Source organism: Manacus candei, unplaced genomic scaffold, assembly GCF_025592945.1.
Source record: "Manacus candei isolate 608988 ecotype Guabito, Panama unplaced genomic scaffold, ASM2559294v1 h1tg000042l, whole genome shotgun sequence".
Classification (NCBI taxonomy): Eukaryota; Metazoa; Chordata; class Aves; order Passeriformes; family Pipridae; genus Manacus; species Manacus candei.
In genome coordinates this window covers 3,966,233-3,985,856 of record NW_026138090.1, presented here as the reverse complement: position 1 = coordinate 3,985,856, position 19,624 = coordinate 3,966,233, and the positions used below count along the sequence as shown (strand labels likewise).

The window sequence follows — 19,624 nt, the reverse complement described above, 5'->3', positions numbered from 1 at the left end:
AGGAATTGGGATGGACACTTGTGTTATTCCATTAAGACATGGAGGTTTGTCATTGGTCCAGACGACAGATTATATTTATCCTATTGTGGATGACCCTTATATGATGGTAAGTTGGCTAAACTTAACTCTTGTCTCTGTTGCTGATTTCAACTTCTCACCAATCCACTGGCAGTTCTGACTGTTTCTTCTAGATGTGCAGTGCTAATTGTGTGATTAATTGCATTCAGAGGCTTTCCTAAATAGGCTTGAAGAGAGAAAGGCGTCATTTCATCCTTTAGTCTTCCATGTTGGCTGGGAATTCTGCAGTGCTGCTTTCTATAGGTGAAAGCTGGGAGAACTGCCACCTTCAATTCAAATTTCCCTTCATCTCTTGTTCTGTGGAATTTGGCTTGTAAAGTCCAAAAGGGGGAAAAAGAGATGCCTGTGAAGCAACAGAGAGTAAATTCCACTTATGAGCAGAACCACATTGTAATTGGCCTTTTCTGAGGTACTGAAGTAACCAGGTAACATGTTAGAACTGGAAATACCTAAATATCTGTAGCTGCCAATAGCACCTGGCAACTTCAGAGTGCCTTTGAACACCAGCCTTCCTGTTGTACTACCCCCACTTGAACATGGGTACATTGAAATGACTTGTTGGAAGTTGGGTGCACTTTGGCTTCAGTTGCTTCTGTGTCCCTGTTTCATTCAGTCTGTCCCAGCAGAGATTGCTGTGTGGAGGTATGTGTGGCAGTGATCAATACTGACTTGAAGGGAAGATCACGGAGAAACGAATTAATTTAAAAAAAAAGACTTAATAAAGCTGTAAGGAAATGTTAAATGAAAGTTAAGAAGTGCTAGAATTCATGGTTCCTGTGATTTGGATGTGACTCCTTTGCATGTTTTTACTGCTGTTGGGGTGCCTGCATGCTTTATTTGCTGCTGTGGGTTTGTTGTTTGCTCTGTGAGACCTGTCTGGTAGGTTTTGGACACGCAGTTTGAGATTGGGACCAACTTTTTTCTTTTTTTAGCATGCTTGACCAGGTGGTGTGCACATATGCAAGCGTAGCTCCTTTGATTTCTGTTCCAGAAGAGCTCTTTGCAAACTGAGCAGCCAAAATCTCAGGCTGGCCTCTGGAGTATTGGGCTGTTGAGCTCTCCTGAGAAATTTGATTCAAGTGGGTTGCCTTAATATCATGTGGCAACTCGTCAGGGACCAGAGGGGGGAAAAAAAATGTTGGAGATCTGTGTTCAAGTTCATCATCTGAGAAGCTTTTTTTTTTCTCACCTTGTAACAAAAACTCACGAGGGACAGTGGTAGAGACTGTGGTGAAGGGGGAGGGTTGCTTTGCTTGGAGATACAAAGGGTTTGAGATGCTGCAGGAGTAGACAGATGAGCCTGTGCCCAGATAAGGTTTAGGCCTGTGTGGTTGGAGTGAAATGTAAATTTGGCCTTAGGCCAGCTTCAGTGTTTGCATCATAGTCACAGTCTATGCTGTGATCCACATGCACCAGCAGCTGTAACTTTGGTGCTGTCTAATTCTCAGGTCCTTCACTTTTTATTCCTGAAGGCATTCATTTTAATCTGGTGACTGGCCACTTCCTAATCTGTTTACAGATGTGTATTTCTTCCTAAAAGCTCACTGAGAACAGGGATTCTGTCACAAGCCTTCTTGCTGGTACTGGCAGTGATGATCCAGCAGGATTAATGCTGCTGGACCCTCTACTCAGACCTCTTTCTCGAGGGCTAGAGTTCCTCAAGGGGCAGTATATATGTTTGCTTGTGTGGACCAGCATTTTTTAGAGGACAGTCAAATACAACCAGCCACAGGGTTTATGGATGGTTGTTACAAACAGAGGAATGGTGAGATGTGGGAAGTTTGAGTTTGTGTCCAGGCTGTATAAAGGAGTGTGCTGTGAACTCCTCTGTTCAAGACAGGCTGCTGCTGACCTGCTTCTCCAACTGCTTCTTTCCATCATTTAAGTCTGGATGTCCCCTGACCCATGCCTGTTGTTACTACTCTGTGACCATTATCACTCATGTGCAGTCCACACTTTCCTTGCCCTTCCCCTCAGTCTCCTTACCAGGTCAGTTCTAGTCTGGTTTTGAGCAGGTATTCCCTGTTTTAGAGCCTCTTCCTTTCTCTGTGCACAGGGTTTACCTGCAGCTCCTTGTCTGCTCTCTCTTCCTTGTTGAAGGAGAGGGAGCAAAGAGGGAAATCCAGAAGTGCAGATGAACTCTAAGCTGAGTGCTGTGACAGAAGGGATTAGTAAACAGCTGAGGGAAGCAAAACTGTGTGTGGACTCAGCTGAACTTCCAATTTCTGCTTCAGAAAACAGATTTCTCTCACTCTCTCACTGCCTATTTTAAAACTAAGTTCTGCAGTTATACACAAAATCATTCTTCCTTCTTTTTCCCCTTTCTCTTTCTATTTGTCTTTGAAAACACTCAATCCATGTGCAGAATTATCCCTAGGATGTACACCTGTAAAATCCATATTCAGGAGAGGATTTATTCAGCTTAAATGGTTTATTAGAAAAGTTACAAGCAATTGAAAATAGGTTTCATAATAAGTATCAATCCACTGGGAGTAGGATTGGTTCTGGCTTCTGTTGTGGCACTGTGGAGACACCTGTTTGAATACAGGAGCAGGGAACTGTATAGTTTGAGAACATGCCCTTCCCCTTCCATTCCAGGAACCTTTCTGTTGCTCTTTTAAGAAGAACCTTCGCTTAGGACTGGAGATGGGTGTCTGATTCTTCATCCTTTGCCCTTATAAATAGTTCTTAGTACTGCACATAGTCCCCCCTGAAACACAAATACCCGAGCAAGCAGGCGGGTAGCCTGCAGGACTGACCCCTGTTTGTGAGTCCTGTGGTGTTTGTCAGTGTTCACAAGCTGTGTATTGTTCTCTCTGCTGCTTCAGACTTGAGACTTGTACTGAATTTGTTTCCATAGTGGTTTTGGCAGTTGGCAAAAGGGTTGTTAGGCTGACCTCTGACTATCAGAGCTGTTGTCATTGTTGTTTTAAAAACTTATCTCTTGGTTCCTAACAGGGCATAAACCAGCAGCTTGCTTGGTAAATACTGAAGATAACACAGAATGGTTTTAGTTCCCTTCCAGAGAAGGGGAATAATAGGCATCTAGAAATTTAACAGCCAGTATCCATCAAACCATGCAATACCCAGCTCACTCTTTTCTTAATAGTTTAAGATTTAAGTGATTAATCCCTATTCCAGTTCCAAATGTAAAAGGTTCCCCTGGTGCTACTGGAAGGTCTTGATCGTATGAAAAACTGGATTATATTTAATTGTGATTTGGGCATGTTGTTTTATGTCATCAGCAAGTGAGGTAACTGCCTGAAAATAGTACTTTTTTGCGAATTGTCCAAATTTTGTCAAATAAGCATGCTGTTGTTTTTTATCACGGTGGTGTTGCCTGTGAACCCGATTTAAAATCATAAAACCAGATATTGGTTACCGTTCTGCAGCTGTAAACCTAAAACAATTTTCATAGAATGCATAGAGTTTTCCAGGGTAACACAACAGGATTTGTCCTGTGTTTTGAAATATCTTGCTGTCCCCTGGGGCACATCCTGTGTCAGGAAGTTCTGCATCTTCATCAGGAAACTGGATGTCTCATCTGTGCTGGGTCCATACCCCAGAAACTCTGACTCAGAACCATTAATTTAGTAAAATTAGAGTAGCTAATTTCATGTGACACAAGTGATGGCTTCTCAGTGCTGTCAGCTTCCTGACTTCTTGGCTGTATCCTCCGGGAAGAGAAGTACTCTCCTAAAAACTGAACAGTGTAGACATGGCCTTCAGGGTAGTGCAAAGGACAAACAGCTTTCTCATCAAGGTCCCTGTCTCCTGTGCATTCTGATGCAGAAGAGGTACAGCAATACAGCATTTTGGATTGGCTTCCTAGCAGTTGTGAATTCCATGCTATGGTCATCTTCATTGGGATGTACAGTTTTGTCCTGGAATAAAGTTAACAGGAATGTATCAGATGAAGTAAATTGAGCTTGTTAGCAAAGACAGACTGTCAATCTTAACTTCAGCCTCTCAGACTGGACATGCAGTCTGAACTCTGGGATTCCTACACAGTCAGTAAGAGAGAATGCTGAGAAAGACAGCTGGGATGAATTCTCCCTGTTCCTGTAAAAGGAGCAGATCCTGGACTTTTAGATGGACACATAGCACGAAATGGATCATCCTACATCTGTGGCTGGGTTTCTTAATGCTGGAGCCTGTGGAATAAGCAGCTGTGTCAGAGTGCAAACCCATTCTGGAAGCTTTGTTCCTGGCAGGTGTTTAAACATTCACCTACACTCCTGCAGATTTTTTTTTTTCTGTCTTTCTTTCTCTTTCAGGGCCGGATAGCGTGTGCCAATGTCCTAAGTGACCTTTATGCCATGGGGGTCACAGAATGTGACAACATGTTGATGCTCCTTGGAATCAGCAATAAAATGACAGATAGGGTAAGATTTTTGATACTTTCTTCTGATGGAAGACCTGAACAGCTAAGTGTGCTTAGAACGTATTTACCTTTAGTGTATTTTCTCCCCAGAGTTTGAACCCTTTTAAAGAAGAGATGGTTTTGTTGAATAGCTCAGTTCATAGTATGGATCTTGCCTCATGAACATTCTGAGGTCAGGTGCTAAAAGTTCAGTTTCCTGTGGCATTGTAATCTGCTGCCTTCATCCCCACCAAAATGAAGTCCCTCCTTCTGTCACTTCAGGACAATACTGCTCCAAGGCCAGCATTTGATTGCCAATTCATAGATAATTCTTGGTTGGTTTTGCTTTCTTTTTATTTTTTTTATTTTTTTTTGTTGGTTTGTTTGTTTGTTGGTTGGGTTTTTTGGTTTTTTCTTTTTTAGTGGAAGTGACCAGCATGTATGTTTGTTTTGCTGTAGCAAAAAAAAGGATGTTTATTCTTAGAAGGATGTAAGTTGAAACTTTGCTGGTTAGTAGAGGCCAAATGTATCTTGATTTAACTTGGCCTTATTGCACCGGGCTGCTATGGCTGTGCCTGATTAGAGCAGATGGATACTTTGTCCTGAGTTCCCAGAAGACTGGTTACTTTTACATGACCTTTTGAAGAATGTTTCCTCAGTGTTAAGTGTCTTTCCACCTCTTTCACGTGGAGCTGTAAAACCATAACTGTATGGGATAACATGCAGGTTTCAGGAGGCCAGACTCTTCCTAAGGCTGGCTTGTCTGTCTTGAACTATTTGCCATGAGGGCATTTGGCTTGAGTGATTAAAGCCCTGCACGAGTCTTGAAATGACGAGCACTGCTGTGTGTGGAACTCTGACTTCTGTTTTGATCTCTAGGAAAGAGACAAAGTGATGCCTCTAATTATCCAGGGTTTCAAAGATGCAGCAGAAGAGGCAGGAACATCTGTTACTGGTGGGCAAACAGTGTTAAATCCCTGGATTGTTCTAGGAGGAGTGGCCACGACAGTCTGTCAGCCTAATGAATTTATAATGTAAGTTAATCACTAAACAACCAAAGGCACTGGTCTGAAGGGGTACAGTAAAAACCCTGTAAGCACCGTGTTGTGATGTTGTGGGGTGTCTCTGATGAATAAAGCAGTGCCTTCTGCTTGCATTTGTCCTCAGCACTCAACAGGTGCCACAACTCTTTGTCCTATTTGCTTTTTTTAGATAGGATGTCCTCTTACTTCTCCCCAGCCCCCAGTACCTTTTGATCCTATTCTCCTTTTGACAGGAGACTTAAGCTTCTAATTTTCAAAGATATTGGAGACTGTTTTGAACATAAATTTCTGTCACATTTATACATAAGTTTCTAAGCCATCTCCCAGTTATCCTGTTAATGGCTGTAGAAAACTACAGAATTGTTGTATTTACAGCATTCAGTCCATTTAACAGAAGCTGATCTTCAGTGTCCCTCTGTGGCATGTTATACTATACAAGAGTTTGTTCATGATCCTAATATTGGGTATCTTACACCCTGGGTAACAAAGGTCAATTTTTCCCCCTGTCCTTGTTTATGTCTCCAGTAAATTGACAGAAAAGATGTAATTTGGTGTATGTCTGACTGCAAGCATTGTTCTATTCTGAGAAAGAAGGACTAGCACTTTTAAATAAGTTTGCAGCACTTTGCTCAATAATATTGCATGGCAGTGAATCCCCAAGGGTAATTCTGCAATTAGTCAGTTTTTTAACTGTGCAACAAGATACATGGGGCTGTGAAAACGTAATTATCAGCACTTGTTCCTAGTGACGTTTGTGAATCTTGCTATGTAATTAATGTATGAATTCTTTGTTTTCAGGCCAGACAATGCAGTGCCAGGAGATGTGCTTGTATTAACTAAACCCTTGGGAACACAAGTGGCTGTAGCTGTGCACCAGTGGCTAGATATTGTGAGTACACTACAAAAAAAGAAACAGGGAAGAGAGTTGTGAGTTAAAGGGGACCTCCCTTATTCCTTCAAAATGACAAAGTTCAGCTCATGTGGGAGTGATCTATCACCTCTCCTCCTTCCTCCTTGGTGTCTCAGCTTTCCCTGCTTACATGCAAGACTATCAGAATCAAGGCAGTTTAATATTTTGTGCTTAGTGAGCCCTTCTTAATTGCACCTAATTCTTAGTTATTTCTCAGGCATTGCTGTAATAAAATTGTTTACTAACGGAACAACAGACTAGCACCCTGGGTAAAATTATTCCCTACTCCACCTGCCAAAGTAATTGGCAACACTTATTGATGGCAATTAGGCCAAGAGTGCTGTCTGTGCTCTTGGGCTTTCTGCTTGTGTACATGGAAATATATCTATGTTTCACATGTATTGCCCTGTGCGTTCAATAAGAATACTTCTAGCAGCATTATGTATGTAGATATACTTCCATCTGTTTCTTCAAGCAAAAATATAACTACTGAACTGAAAAGTGATTGCAAAATTGGCATCTGCTTATGTTGTCTGGCTCCCACTATGTGTCTTCAAAATTATAACTGCTCAGTTTACACTTCAAAAAGATGCATCTTTTCTACTTTTGGGACTACTGAGCCAATAGACTGGCAGAGGAGTGAGCTGGAATCTACTTTGGTTTGGCTGTTGGCCACTGCATTGTCAGATGAATTCTAATTACTCAGCTAGTGTTAGAAAAGTGGGAGAGAACCAGCTTAAACCTTCGTTGGAGTCTGAAGCGTGAGCAACAAGAGAAAAATATTTTTCTCCTTCTGTACAGGATCTGGCCTAGTTCTGACCTCTTCAGAATCCTGTGTTTTTTCCAAACAGCTATAAGGATCAGGGCCTCAGATAATCTTGATATGAAAATGGAGTGAAACAAGACACCAATTTTATAGTATGTTTTCTGGCCAAAATCTTACTTCTTAACTTATTTGTTATTGTACTGATGAGCAGACTTGAATATTAAGGATATTCTGAATTTCCACATATTTCAAGTACTACTAATTTCCTTGACTGTCAAACAGAAACACTTTCAGTCTGAAAAACAAGGACAGCAAGGAAATCAATCCTCCTATTATGTGTAAACAGAATATAACTTCAGTTGTGTTAGGAAAATTTCTGAGCAGCTGTGCTGCCTTTTCTTTAGATTTGTTTTATGAAAAAGTAGGGAAAGGGAAACTAGAATTACCCATCACAAATCCATCTGTAAATGAAATTTCGGTAGGGAATTGGACTTTGTATGAAAAAGTGTGTGGGAGAAGCTATAGTACAGCAGGTTTATGCATAAGGAAGAAAGGAAAAGTGGAGTGTAGAGATATGTGGCTGAAATATAAATTTAAAAAAAGCCCAACAACCTAAAAGCTGAGGTATTTAAACAGGGCAGAAGTGAGCAAGTTCCTGGTGACAAGTGAAAGGAAGATCCAAATGAAGGTGAAATTTGTCCTTCTTGCTTGGTTGCTGCCAGCACTGCTGCAGCCAGTCCCAGCTGTGTTTCTGGGAAGAGGCTGCAGAGCCTGCAGGGAGCTGGGCTCCATGGGCCCCAAGATCAGGTCAGGGATGTGCCAGGGGTGATGGAGCCATTGGCTGTGGCTCTGGCAGCCAGGCTGGTCCACAGCTGGGAACTGCAATCCTTTGCTTTTTCTCTTTTAAATGCATGAAAGCAGTTGCTCTGATGTGCCCCTTCAGAGAGGGTTTTCTGGCCTTGGTGTTGTCTACAGACCCTTCAATATGGAAATCTAAGCTTGCTTTTAAAACTTTTTTGGGAGTTTTTGTGAACTTTTCTGCCTTTGTTCCCTGTTGACTAACTCGGGTATTTGATTACTGTAGTGGAGAGGAATTTGCCTCTTTGTAAGCTACCTGTGTTTGTGGCTCTTACAGCCTCAGCCTTGAGTTCTGCTTCTCCATAGTTCCTGATTTCCATTCCCATCATCTGACTGGTTTCCATCCCATGATCAGCCTCAGAACTTCATTTTTGAAAACTAAAGCAGAGTGATTGCTCAAGTTTTTCAGTCTTACCCAGAGTAAGAATAATCACTGTTCTGTCATCTCTGTAACTGACTCATTTTATTTTTTGACAAGGTCTCATTTATGTAAGCAAAAATGCTTTTCTTAATTAATTGGTAGATCCAGTTCAACCTAAGTTTAGAAACTCTGATCCCACTGCCATCATTCCTTGCTCTTTCCAAATTTATTTATTTCAGCTGACCAGTCTTTCCCCATTTTGCCATTTCTGGATTCTCTCTTACACCCCTTGAAGTCAGTGTCCATTTGTTAAGACAAGATCCTCCACCAGTGCAGCATCATGTATTGATTCTTAGTACTTTTTGCACCTTTGGTTTAGTAAGAGGTTTGTTCTGTGCATTTACTCTATGGAATGGCAGTGTAGGCATTGTGGCTTCAGAAAATCCTATGTTTGTTTACTTTCAGCTCTCTGTAATTTTTTTTTTTCATTTAAAAAAAAGTTAAATTAGTTTGTAATGTTGCTCTTAACAGTTAAATAGTTGCTTTGTTTCATTCTGGATCTGGAATCACTTCAGCTTGGAATGAAGCAATTGGTCTTTATAAAGGTACCACTTGCTAAATTGTTCTGAAACCCTTCTGGGATAAAAAGCATTACTTGGAATGTGATGAAGAAATGAGTCCATACAAGACACTGGAGAAGGGGTGGAAGGGGATGCTGATATTAAACTGTAAAGCAGACTGATGAAACTGCCTTAATCCTCAACCAGAGTGATAATATCCTACCTTAGCATACATTCCTCTGACTTGGACTGGTGAATATCAGTGGTGTTTCCTGATCAAGGTGTCCAGGTGTGAAATCAAGAATTTTTTCTCTTAAAAAAAGAAGAAACCAGAGATTACAAATCTCAACTTCCAGCAACCAAGTTCTGTTTATTCGCCTGTGGGGATTCAATCCAGAGAGTTGCCTTGAAGGAGTTTTTGCCCTGGGGTAGTTTATTCCACTCCACTAAGCTGCTGACAGCAGGATTTGAGGTGCCTAATAGATCTTGGGTACAGCAGAGTAAGGCACACACCTCTGACTGTCGACCCTTTTGCCTCACTTTAACTGAGTTTTTTAAAAAGTACATTTTTGATTAGGGATTTTCTTTAAAAAAAAAAGGGGGTAAGGGTATGCTTTAAAATATAAAGCTGAAAATCTAAAAGAATCATCTTTATTTCATCCAATAGCCTGAAAAGTGGAATAAAATCAAACTTGTGGTAACGCAAGAGGATGTAGAACTCGCATACCAGGAGGCAATGATGAACATGGCACGGCTGAACAGAACAGGTAAGAAGGGGAAGGGGGTTGTGGGTTTTTCCAGTTCTGTACCAAATTTCATTTCACTGCCATGGGGAATTGTGACACAACCGCTTTATCCTTTCCTTCTGCCCCATCTTTTTGCTTGATCAGTGTTGGTGAAATAAGCAAATTTAAATCAAATGCCCTCTTTTAATTACACAGCAAAAACACAAAGCTGCTGGATGCGATTATGACTCGTGTGAGTAACATCCCAGAGAGTTAGAGGATGCTTTAAAGGGACATATATTGGATTTGTTCCTTATCTTCTGTGCATAGAGAAGGCCTGACACTGATAAGGTTAAAAGAATTTGAAATAGAATAAGAAGGGAAAAGCTCTTACGTTATGTAAGCTTCAATTTAAATTTTGGGGTTTTTTAATTCAGTCATGTTCTGTGCTCCCCAAAGTGTGGAATGTGTAACATGTGGTCTCTTTTTTGTTTGTTTGTCTTTTTCCTGGTTTTGTGTGTTGGTTTGCATTTTTTCTTCTTAATTTTGGTCGAGGGAAGGTTCTGCTCTTAAGCTAGAAATTTTATTTCAGGATTTCCCTTATTTGTTCAAAGTATCTTTGACAGAGTAGAGAAGTGAATTATGTGTTTTCTTACTTACTTCTCACTTGAAGAAACAGGGATAGTTAAATATCTCTTTTTCCATTCAGCTTTCATTTCTTATGTCATCCCACTGGTTTGGGTTTTTTTTTTTTGTTATGTCACAAAGCCTTCCAGGAAAAATAAATGAACAGGGATTGTCTTATGGAAAAAAATTCAGTCCTGCTTGTGTATTGGGAAGCACCAGAGAAGGGCAAAGCATTCTTGGTTTTGTTTTTTTTCCACTCTCTCATCAGGCACCTTTAACAACACTTAAATATTCTTAACTGGGCTATTGTCCTGCATGCTGAGGTGCCCTTTTTCCCATCCAGGAGTTCCAAATGTGCAGAAATTTCATGAATGCATAGGTAGGGAGGCTGGGGCTCTTCCCCCACAGCCTGCAGGCTTTGTTCTTAAGCTCTTAAACTTTGAGTGTCCAGCAATTAAGTTCTGATGTCACCAATTCCCGAGTGGTAGAGGAAGAGATGTGAGAAGACTGACCTGTGTCTGGTCCTTGCCCTTAGTAAAGCAAAGCTGAGCTCAGAACCTCTCTGGCCCTCAGCTAGATTTGAATCTGAAGCAAACCTCTGTTTCTCAGACTGCCAGTATAAATTAGTAGCACATGTCTAATAGAACATGCCCATAAATGCAGCTTTGATGACAGATTTTCAGCATGATTTAATATCTTAAATACAAGTTGATTTTTTTTTTGAAGTGTTACATGCAGTATTGCTGAATTCCAGTTCTCTTCAAGCATGATTTTATTTATTTTATTAATTTAACCCAACCCGATTTGGATTAAAGGTATTCAACTTCATTCAGACTGTTAACAATATTGCCGAAGCATTGCTTTTCCTCATAATTTGTTTTTTTTCTGATTTGTTTTTTTTTCTTTCCCCCTCCCTCTATTGTAGCTGCTGGACTCATGCACACTTTCAATGCACATGCAGCTACAGACATCACAGGATTTGGGATCCTGGGGCATGCACAGAACCTTGCCAAGCAGCAGCGAAACGAGGTGTCCTTCGTGATCCACAACCTTCCCGTTCTTGCCAAGATGGCTGCTGTCAGCAAGGCTTGTGGAAACATGTTTGGCCTCATGCACGGCACTTGTCCAGAGACTTCAGGTAGGTGACAGTTGTGCCGCCCTCTTCCTTCCCTGCACCCCCACCTTAGAATTTAATATCAAATGTACAAATCGTGTGCCTTGTGTGCATTCAGCAGCACGGTTGGCTTGGCAGGTAGCCAGGCTAATGAGCATCAGCCACACAGCTGTTCACAACTGACTTCTTCAGCCTAACTTCCAAACCACCATCCTGTTCTGAATGCCTTCTACTTCCATATGGAACACTGTTGTAGAAACCCTGGGTTTGCAGGGTTTGCAGTTAGAAGTTTGTGATGGTTTTAGGTTTGTTACTATGAAAATCTGTGAAGTTGAGTGATGAATGGGCCAGTCTTTGTGAGTGAGGCCTTATCTGTCCCCAGCATACAGACATCCAAGAATATAGATTTTCTCCCTTACTTTTATGAAATTAGACTGTAAGGGACTATGACTAGCAGAAAAAAAATATTGGTCTCTGACCCTTTCATTACTTGAGTTGCCTTCTTAATAAAGCTGCCACTTGCAGTGACAGTGAATACAACAGACTGTAAGGAGGATCTGGCTGTGGACAAACATTTACGGAGTTGTTAAGTTGCTTTTTAAGAGTAGGCCACTTCTCTGATGAGCACAATCACTGTCCTCTGCTAGAAGTCTTTCTACTTCACTTTCCCCTTGAATCTTCTGTCCTGTTCTGTTATGTTTTTTCTAATTTAATCTGACTTCTGTTTCTCTTTGGGAAATGGAGAAGATGTAGCACCAGATCTGTCTTTTTCTCTTACCTCATTTCTCCACCCTCTTCCGGCTCTCCAAAAGTATTATCCAAGTTCTCTGCAGTTCACAACAGAGGGGGCCCCTTGAAGCTAAACAGTCCAAAGATCTGGAAAGAAGCATCAGAGTGAGAGCCATAAACTTTTCCCCTGGTGAATACACAACTTACCCCGATCTGAATTGTCCCTTGGCCATCTGTGTTTGAGCAGACACTCTGTCCTACAGAGACTGTGTGGCTCAGATGATGTGTAATAGGATATGGGATGTAAAGCCTTTGAAGAGTTCAAGAATCCAGCATCAGTAAGAAGGGACCAGAAATACCTGGTGGCAGCTTGGCAAGATGTGTCAATAAGGTTGGTAGCACCAGACAGAGCCCACCTAGCCAGAGTGCTGGTAGCATTTGTTATCAGTTGGAAAGAGTCCAAAAAGTAGCTGGGACTCAAGAGCTGGAACTGCAAGGTGCTCTTTTGGGTGAGTGGCTATAGCAGAGGTTTGAATAGCAGTTGGTGTGGGAATGGTTTAGCTGCAAAGTCTTCGGAGCTGCCCATACTGCTCCCTGGGGATACCCAATTCTGCCTTTTCACTGAGGGAATGTGAAGCAGTGCAGATGGATGTACTGCTGGGAAGTGGGAAACGCTTGACTTCAGAATCTCTTTCGGGACTTGAGAGCAAGAACTGTCTTTGAAATGCTGAGCAGCCTGTGTTTGGCAGAGATGGATGATAATGGAAAAACCAGCGAGACTTATCTGGCTGGCTGTGAGCTGTGGGTGCCTCAGAGCTTGTCTGTTTGATTTCATCACGGCACTGGGTTTCTCACATTAGAGGTGGCCACAGGGATTTGTGAGAGGGCAGTGTCTGCCAGATATTCAAAAGATCTGTAGCCACATGGACACACCAGCCCTGCCCTGAAAGCTGTGTAACCACAGTCACACAGGCTTTGGGCTTGCACTGCACAGCCTGACGTGTCTCAGCAGTGTGTGAGCTCGGGCAGGCAGTGCTGGGATGGCTCCTTCAGACCCAGGCTGTCTGCACACCTCGAGTCCTGGAGTTGATTTATATGAAGGCATGGCTCTGCCTCCCTGTGCCTGATACCCAGCTGTGAGGAAGCCTGTTGGGGGCTGCTCAGGGCTGTTCATACTGTGATACAGACACTCTCCTTCTCTGTTGGCTTAAACTTCCAGACACGCTCTGTCTGTCGCTTCTTCATCTGTGAACAGATGTTTTTCAGCAGACTGGGCAAGCAATGAGAAATTTACTGGAAAACTATTTGAATGGATTTTAAGGTTATTATGGGATTTTTTTCCCCATGTGCATTTGCTGGCCACCTGTTGACAAAAGTCAGCGTTGAAAAGATCTGTTACATCATCTCTTCCATCTTCCAGGCACTCTTGCTTATGGTGTATTTTCTTAAAATTGCACTTTACATGATTTTGTGCTTTCTATTAGGTAATTCTTTGCTGGTGGTTAAAGTTGCAGTCAGGCAGTTGGTTTCCAAAGAATTAACTCTGTTAGAGTGGCTGCTTGCAGAGATAAGTCACAGAGTTACTCTGTATGGGACCCTTATGCATGTGTGTATTTTTGCCATCCTCTTCTAATAACTTTTGAAGCTGCTGGCTGGTGTCAGATGACTTTTTTAGCTGTAGTAGAGGTATCAGCATCTTTATGTTTATGCACATTTGGTGGAAATTGGCAGATGGGTAGAAAAGAAGGGCTGTGTCAGTGCCTGATTAGAGGCAGGGCTAATGATCTCATCCAAGTCATTGTGGGAGAAAGCCATTAGCAGGGGAAAGGACACTTGGTTTTGATTCATGAACTGTTTGTATCTCTGCTCTTAATTGCAAAGCTTTGTCTAGCCTGCTTTTGAAGTGTTCTATGTCCACTTCTCTGCTTGCAATACTCTTAAAACAAGCACTGTTCAAAACCTCTTACCAAAAAAAAAAAAAGCCTTTTATTTTTAAAAAGATAAGCCAGGACAGATACCAAGTATCTGCCTCCTTTCAACTCCCCAAAACCAGAGCAGCTGGGAATACCAATAACAAACTGGACTAGAATAAATAGTAGGGAATCTTAAGGACTTACCCAAGGCTTAATGAAACTGGTCAGTCTAGCAGAGAAATAAATATAATCCCTGCATAGAGGAAACCTACTGCTGGCTGAGAGTAGCCCATAGCATTTATTGATTGATCAATAACCCATAGGGTTATTGATTAAACTGTGGGAAGCAGCCAGCAGGTGGGAAGCGATTTTTCACTGGAAACTGGGATTTTGTACTTGTGTTTGATCTTGCCAAAGAATGATAACGGACTACAGGTACCAGTGATACAAAATTCCAGAAACAGAGTGTGTGTTGAAAAGATAATTGAGTGAAGATTACTTTTGTGCTCTTTCTCATTTCCTTTTTTGCCATACTTGTACACCTCCCTTCTGGCTGGTTAGTACATTCTCTGCACTCTCTCTTGTAAACCTCTTCCCTGACTTGCATCACGATGTAAGTTTCTCTTCAATTTGATTTAGAGCCTTCCATGAGAATGTCACATAATTCCTTTGCAATTGATTTGTCTGTTATATCCGGAGTAGTTTTAAGCACTGTCATTCAAGCTTATGGGGTTTTTTTTGTTGTTGGGTTTGATGGAAGTACCTGGATGTTATTTTTGAAATGTCAGAGAGGTGGGCATTTTCTGGCTGGCACACTTGTTTTCTTCATGTAGAACTGAAAAAATTGCTTTTGCTCTTCCATTTATCCTTATCATTAATTCCTCACGTTCAGTAGCCGCTTCTTTGTCATGGCCTCAAATTAAGAATATCTTTAGTCACCACTGAGAGGACTGACTGTGTGCTTGGAAAAGCAAACATAAAGGTGGCTAAGGTCAAACATAAAGGTGCCCAAGGTGCCAAGGGCCTGTCTGGGGGCTGTGGAGCAGGAGGTGGCACTGAGCCCGGCTCAGCAGTTGGCCCTTTGCCCCAGGGTTGGCCAGAGTTGGTGGCATAACTTGTGAGGGTCAAATTACTCTTTAGGAGTAAGTGAGCCTCAGCATGTGCCCAAATTTCTGTTTGTGTGAATCTACTCTCTTGCCTGTGTTCTCCAAACATTTTCAATTCATTTGCTAAGCTGCCTTTTCCAGTGCTTTGGGATTCTTAGAGTGGAAGTGCTCTGAGGTTTAATCCTGGAATGGTGAGCTTGCTGACTAGTTAACTGTGCTGCTTCTGAAAGCATTTTTTAGTAAATAAAATATTTTCACTTGTGTCTGAGGAAAAAAAAAACTTAAATGGAAGGCTAAAAAATTTCTCAAACAAAGGGGTCACAAGGACTGTCACAGGGAGCACTGGATCAAGCCTGTGTTTAATGTTCTGCCTCTTGCATTCTCAGCAGGGCAATGGTCCCTGCTTTGATGAATGATTTCATTGCAGGCCATGGGATTACTCACAGAATCAGCTGCCACCAATATGTGGTTACAGGTATCTGCACATGACCTTTACCCAAAATGTTTCTGTGTAAAGGCACGTTGCAGTCCTCTGTGGAAGGTTACAATGCTGGGGTTGTTTCAGTATGTCATTTGTTGGCATCAGTACCACGTCCTTTTGCCAACATCTTTTGTGTGTATTTGGCTTCATTTATACGAAACTAAACACTGAATTCAGGCACAAACCTCTTGCTGCAAAGCAAGAGCTTGGACTTCCATGGTGCCTTCTCTTGGAATCGCTGGATTTCATTAGACTCCACTGAAGTCACCAAGTGCTTGTCCAAGTAGGGCTTTGGCAGATGCAGGTTCGAAGTGCTTTGCAAACAGATGTCTGATGCTCTGCTCTCTCTCTCTTCCCAGGAGGCCTCCTCATCTGCTTACCACGGGAGCAGGCAGCACGGTTCTGCGCCGAGATCAAGTCTCCGAAATACGGCGAAGGGCACCAGGCGTGGATTATCGGGATCGTGGAGAAGGGCAACCGCACGGCCAGGATTATAGACAAGCCACGGATCATTGAGGTGGCACCACAGGTGGCCACTCAGAACGTGAACCCCACGCCCGGTGCCACCTCTTAATAGAGATCAAATAGCTGTTTTGTTTTTTGAATAGATCTATTCCTTTATCATCCTACAATTTTAAGAACTGTAAAAAAAAAAAAAAAGAAAAGAAAACTTGTTGTGTCTGCACATCTGGTGGCCTTAGGTCAGTTTATGAGTGGATACAAATAATAAAATGAAATCCATTGCCTTTTTTTCCTGTTACATTAACTGAAGATGCACCTAATCTTGAGGCAGCTTCTGAGTTGAGAATTATATTGTTATCCAATACTGTTGATTCATTTTGAATCTTTAGACACTTATCTCTTGCCGCATAGGCTCTTTTTAAAGGTGCTTTCACGTAGCACAGACATTACCAGTAGTAGTGTCAAATAGCAGTTCGTGTCCTTTCATTATGTGTATATTTATCACGAGTCTAATTTTGATGCCTTGAGTGATATTCCAGAAAGGCAATAAATTGACAAGCGACACAGTGGGTTACCCAGTAGTAAGATGGTTGCATGATTGCATTCAATCTTCGATTTATTTTATTTTTTAATTTTTTTTTTTTGGTAAGGTTTAGTCTTACCAAGAGCATCTACGACCCTGGACTTTGCTTGGTAGTGCATTCAGTTTAAACAGCAAGTGCTGACTCTTTGCATGGAAAGCGCTTCAGAGTCGAAGGAGTAATTTCAAATTTCATTATTTGTAGACCTGACAATATTTACTGTATTATCAATGATTGTTTTCTTTATTGATAGTAAGGACAAATAATTCTTTTTTTTTTTTTTTTCCTTTTGCAACGTGATTGGATGTGCTATAGTGCAACAAAGGTTTTTCAGACCAAAAGGAGGTTACTGTATAATATTCATTTACAATTCACTATATAAATAACTACACAAATAATTTTTAAATATAATCAAACTAAAATAAACCTCTGTTCTGTGGATGGTAGTGTTTAATACATTTTATATTTTGTATAGTGATTACAAGCCTTTTTTGTTTCTTTTAAAATCAGCAGCTGTTTAGTATAATTCTTAGTATTATTTTGTTCTTTGCTCAAATACATTTTTCTGCACGCTTTTGTGATCTGTGTTTAAAACCAACATTGCCAACATTGCAGCTTGAACTTAAGCTTGTTATTCAAAATAAATATTTAATTTTTTTTATTGCTCTTGTATAAGTGCATGAACTTTTGATTCCTAGCTGAATTATTCCCTGGAAAGAGGAGAAATCCTCAGGCTTTTTTATTCTATTGCATGTATGATTATATTGATAATTGTGATTGCTCCTTTAATCAGTTCTCCAAGCTGTGATGTCCAGTGGTAACCTTGAGTAAAGCTGGGGGCAGGCAGGTTATCTTCAAGTATATTATCCACTCTGTTTTGTTTATTTTACTCACCAGCACCAAGTAGGCAACATTTTGAATTGTTTCCTCTGCAAGTGCTCCTGACTGTGCCTGCTGTCAGCAAAGACAGGCTCCTGAGCAGCCCTGTCCTGGAATGCTGGATGCTGGAGCCCATTTCTTCCCATTGCAGCAGCCTCACAGCTCCCCTGCTCTGCTCAGACACACCGTGCCATCCTTCTTCTGAACTGCACTGAACCTGCTCTAGTGAAGCTTCTCCCAGATTCTGGAATTTGCTCTGTGATATTTGGGCCAGGAAGAAAAAAGTCTTGGAGAACCATTACTGCAGCAAGAATTAAAAAGGCTTTTGTCTATGAACATTGAGTCGCTGGAGCTGAGCCAATCTTGTGCATCATGCAAGGTTTAAATTTCCAGTCTTCCTCCTAATGGCATCTCTGGCAAAACTTGGCTCATCTTTTTTCCACTCAGGTTCTCAACCTTTTGCAAAGCTAGAATTTTTTTTTTTTCTTTTTTTCATCCCCTCCTTGGGAATAGCTTAAGCCATGCAGACCCTCACGCTCCTTTTCCTCGAGATGAAGTCCAAGAGTTGCTTGTTCACCACAAAGCCTCAAAGCAATAACCAAGTTTTTGACTTTGCTTTGAGGAAAAAAAGTTGCTAGGTTTTTCCCAGCAGTTCTGAAGCATCAAAAACCAGTCGTGAAAAAAATTGATTTTCCTTTTTTCCCCCCTGCTGTTTTGTGACATTTGTTCTGTATCCTGATGTGAAACCATGGACCTGACTTCTGTTCATTTGCTTTATTATGGTCATGGACAAGACACTACTTAAGGGGTTTTTTTTAAACTAATAAAATCACCTAAGTAGATCAAATGGGTGCAGAACAGTTGAGTACTTCTGCATGAAAGCGCTTGTTACAAAGATCTGTTGTATTTTAAACTGGCACTGGATCTGTGTCAGTTCACCCTCGACAGGAAAAGGGCCTGGTTGGTAGATACTGCTGGGCTTTTTTCACTTGTTATGATGGTTAGTTCATGAGCCAGATGTGAAAACAACATTTCTCCTTCCCTAGAAGTGACTTGAATGGCAGAATGATCATCTCCAAGGAAAGGGTGTGTGGAAAGGTGAGTGGAAATCCACAGCCATCAGCAAGAACCATCTGGACTTTTGGAGGAAGACTTCCTGTGAGACAGATGCAAGTAAAACCCTGGAGAAGAATCAGTCACTTTCCATACTAGTGTAGTCATATGATCTGACTCAGAAGCCTCTCCTGATGCTCCCCCATGGCTGGAATTCACATCCCAAAGCGCTTCCTGGCTTTGGGTGATGAGTTGGGACGTCCTCTGTGAGCACAACCTAATCACTTGGGGTGTGCAGTGATTTGTGTAAGAGGTTTAATGATTTGTTTCGCTAAATCAAGGATTGTACACCAGGAATGAGCTGTAGGAGAGTGTATTGTAAGGGGCTGGCAAGTCTTGAGTCCTGCACCTTTAAGCAAGACACGAGATCTCCTCTTAAACGAAGATTTTTTTTTGACATGCTGTCATCAAAAAGCTGTGAGAAAGCAGCAGTGAACAGTTGTTTTTATTAGTCATGTCCAGTCATTTGCACAAATGTAATGTACTTTTTTTTCATACACAGGTACCTCTGTGTGCACCAGCTCCCATCCCTCGGTCTGTACGAGAAGGCTGCCTGTGAAACTCCATCCAAGTTGTGAAAAAAGAAAAAATTCTTTCTTTAAAAAGAAAGAATTTAGTAATTGAAATAACCACTAGCCTAAACAATGTATTTGTTAAGTAGCATATATTCCTTGGAAAGTTAGTATCTGTTATCAGTCTTTTAATATGTTGGTTTCCTCCGCCTTTTGCTTTTCTTCCTGTATGAGGGAAAAAATAACACTCTTGAAATCTGCAGCAGTATATAAAGCCAGAATAGTTTTGTCCTTTTTTTTTTTTTTTTTAAGTTATTATTTTGATTTCACGGTTTGCTAGGAATTCAGGACTGACCCTTTTCTAATTAGGAGATTATGAAAATCAGCGTGAATGCTGCAGTGAGAGGACAGCAAACCTGAGTCGCTGTGGGGGAGTGGATGGG

General features: G+C 41.4%; 1 protein-coding gene across 2 annotated transcripts in view; it reads left to right on the top strand.

The window, feature by feature from the left end:
* Window positions 1–19,624, top strand: part of SEPHS1 (selenophosphate synthetase 1) — a 26,193-nt gene extending 6,569 nt beyond the window's left edge. For both annotated transcript variants that reach the window (XM_051795205.1, XM_051795204.1), the window contains exons 3-9: window positions 3–106; window positions 4,356–4,463; window positions 5,321–5,475; window positions 6,283–6,373; window positions 9,607–9,706; window positions 11,217–11,429; window positions 15,994–19,624. In XM_051795205.1, coding sequence (XP_051651165.1) covers window positions 3–106; window positions 4,356–4,463; window positions 5,321–5,475; window positions 6,283–6,373; window positions 9,607–9,706; window positions 11,217–11,429; window positions 15,994–16,208 — 986 coding nt within the window. In that variant the 3' untranslated portion in view covers window positions 16,209–19,624. The remainder of the gene's footprint in view (window positions 1–2; window positions 107–4,355; window positions 4,464–5,320; window positions 5,476–6,282; window positions 6,374–9,606; window positions 9,707–11,216; window positions 11,430–15,993) is intronic.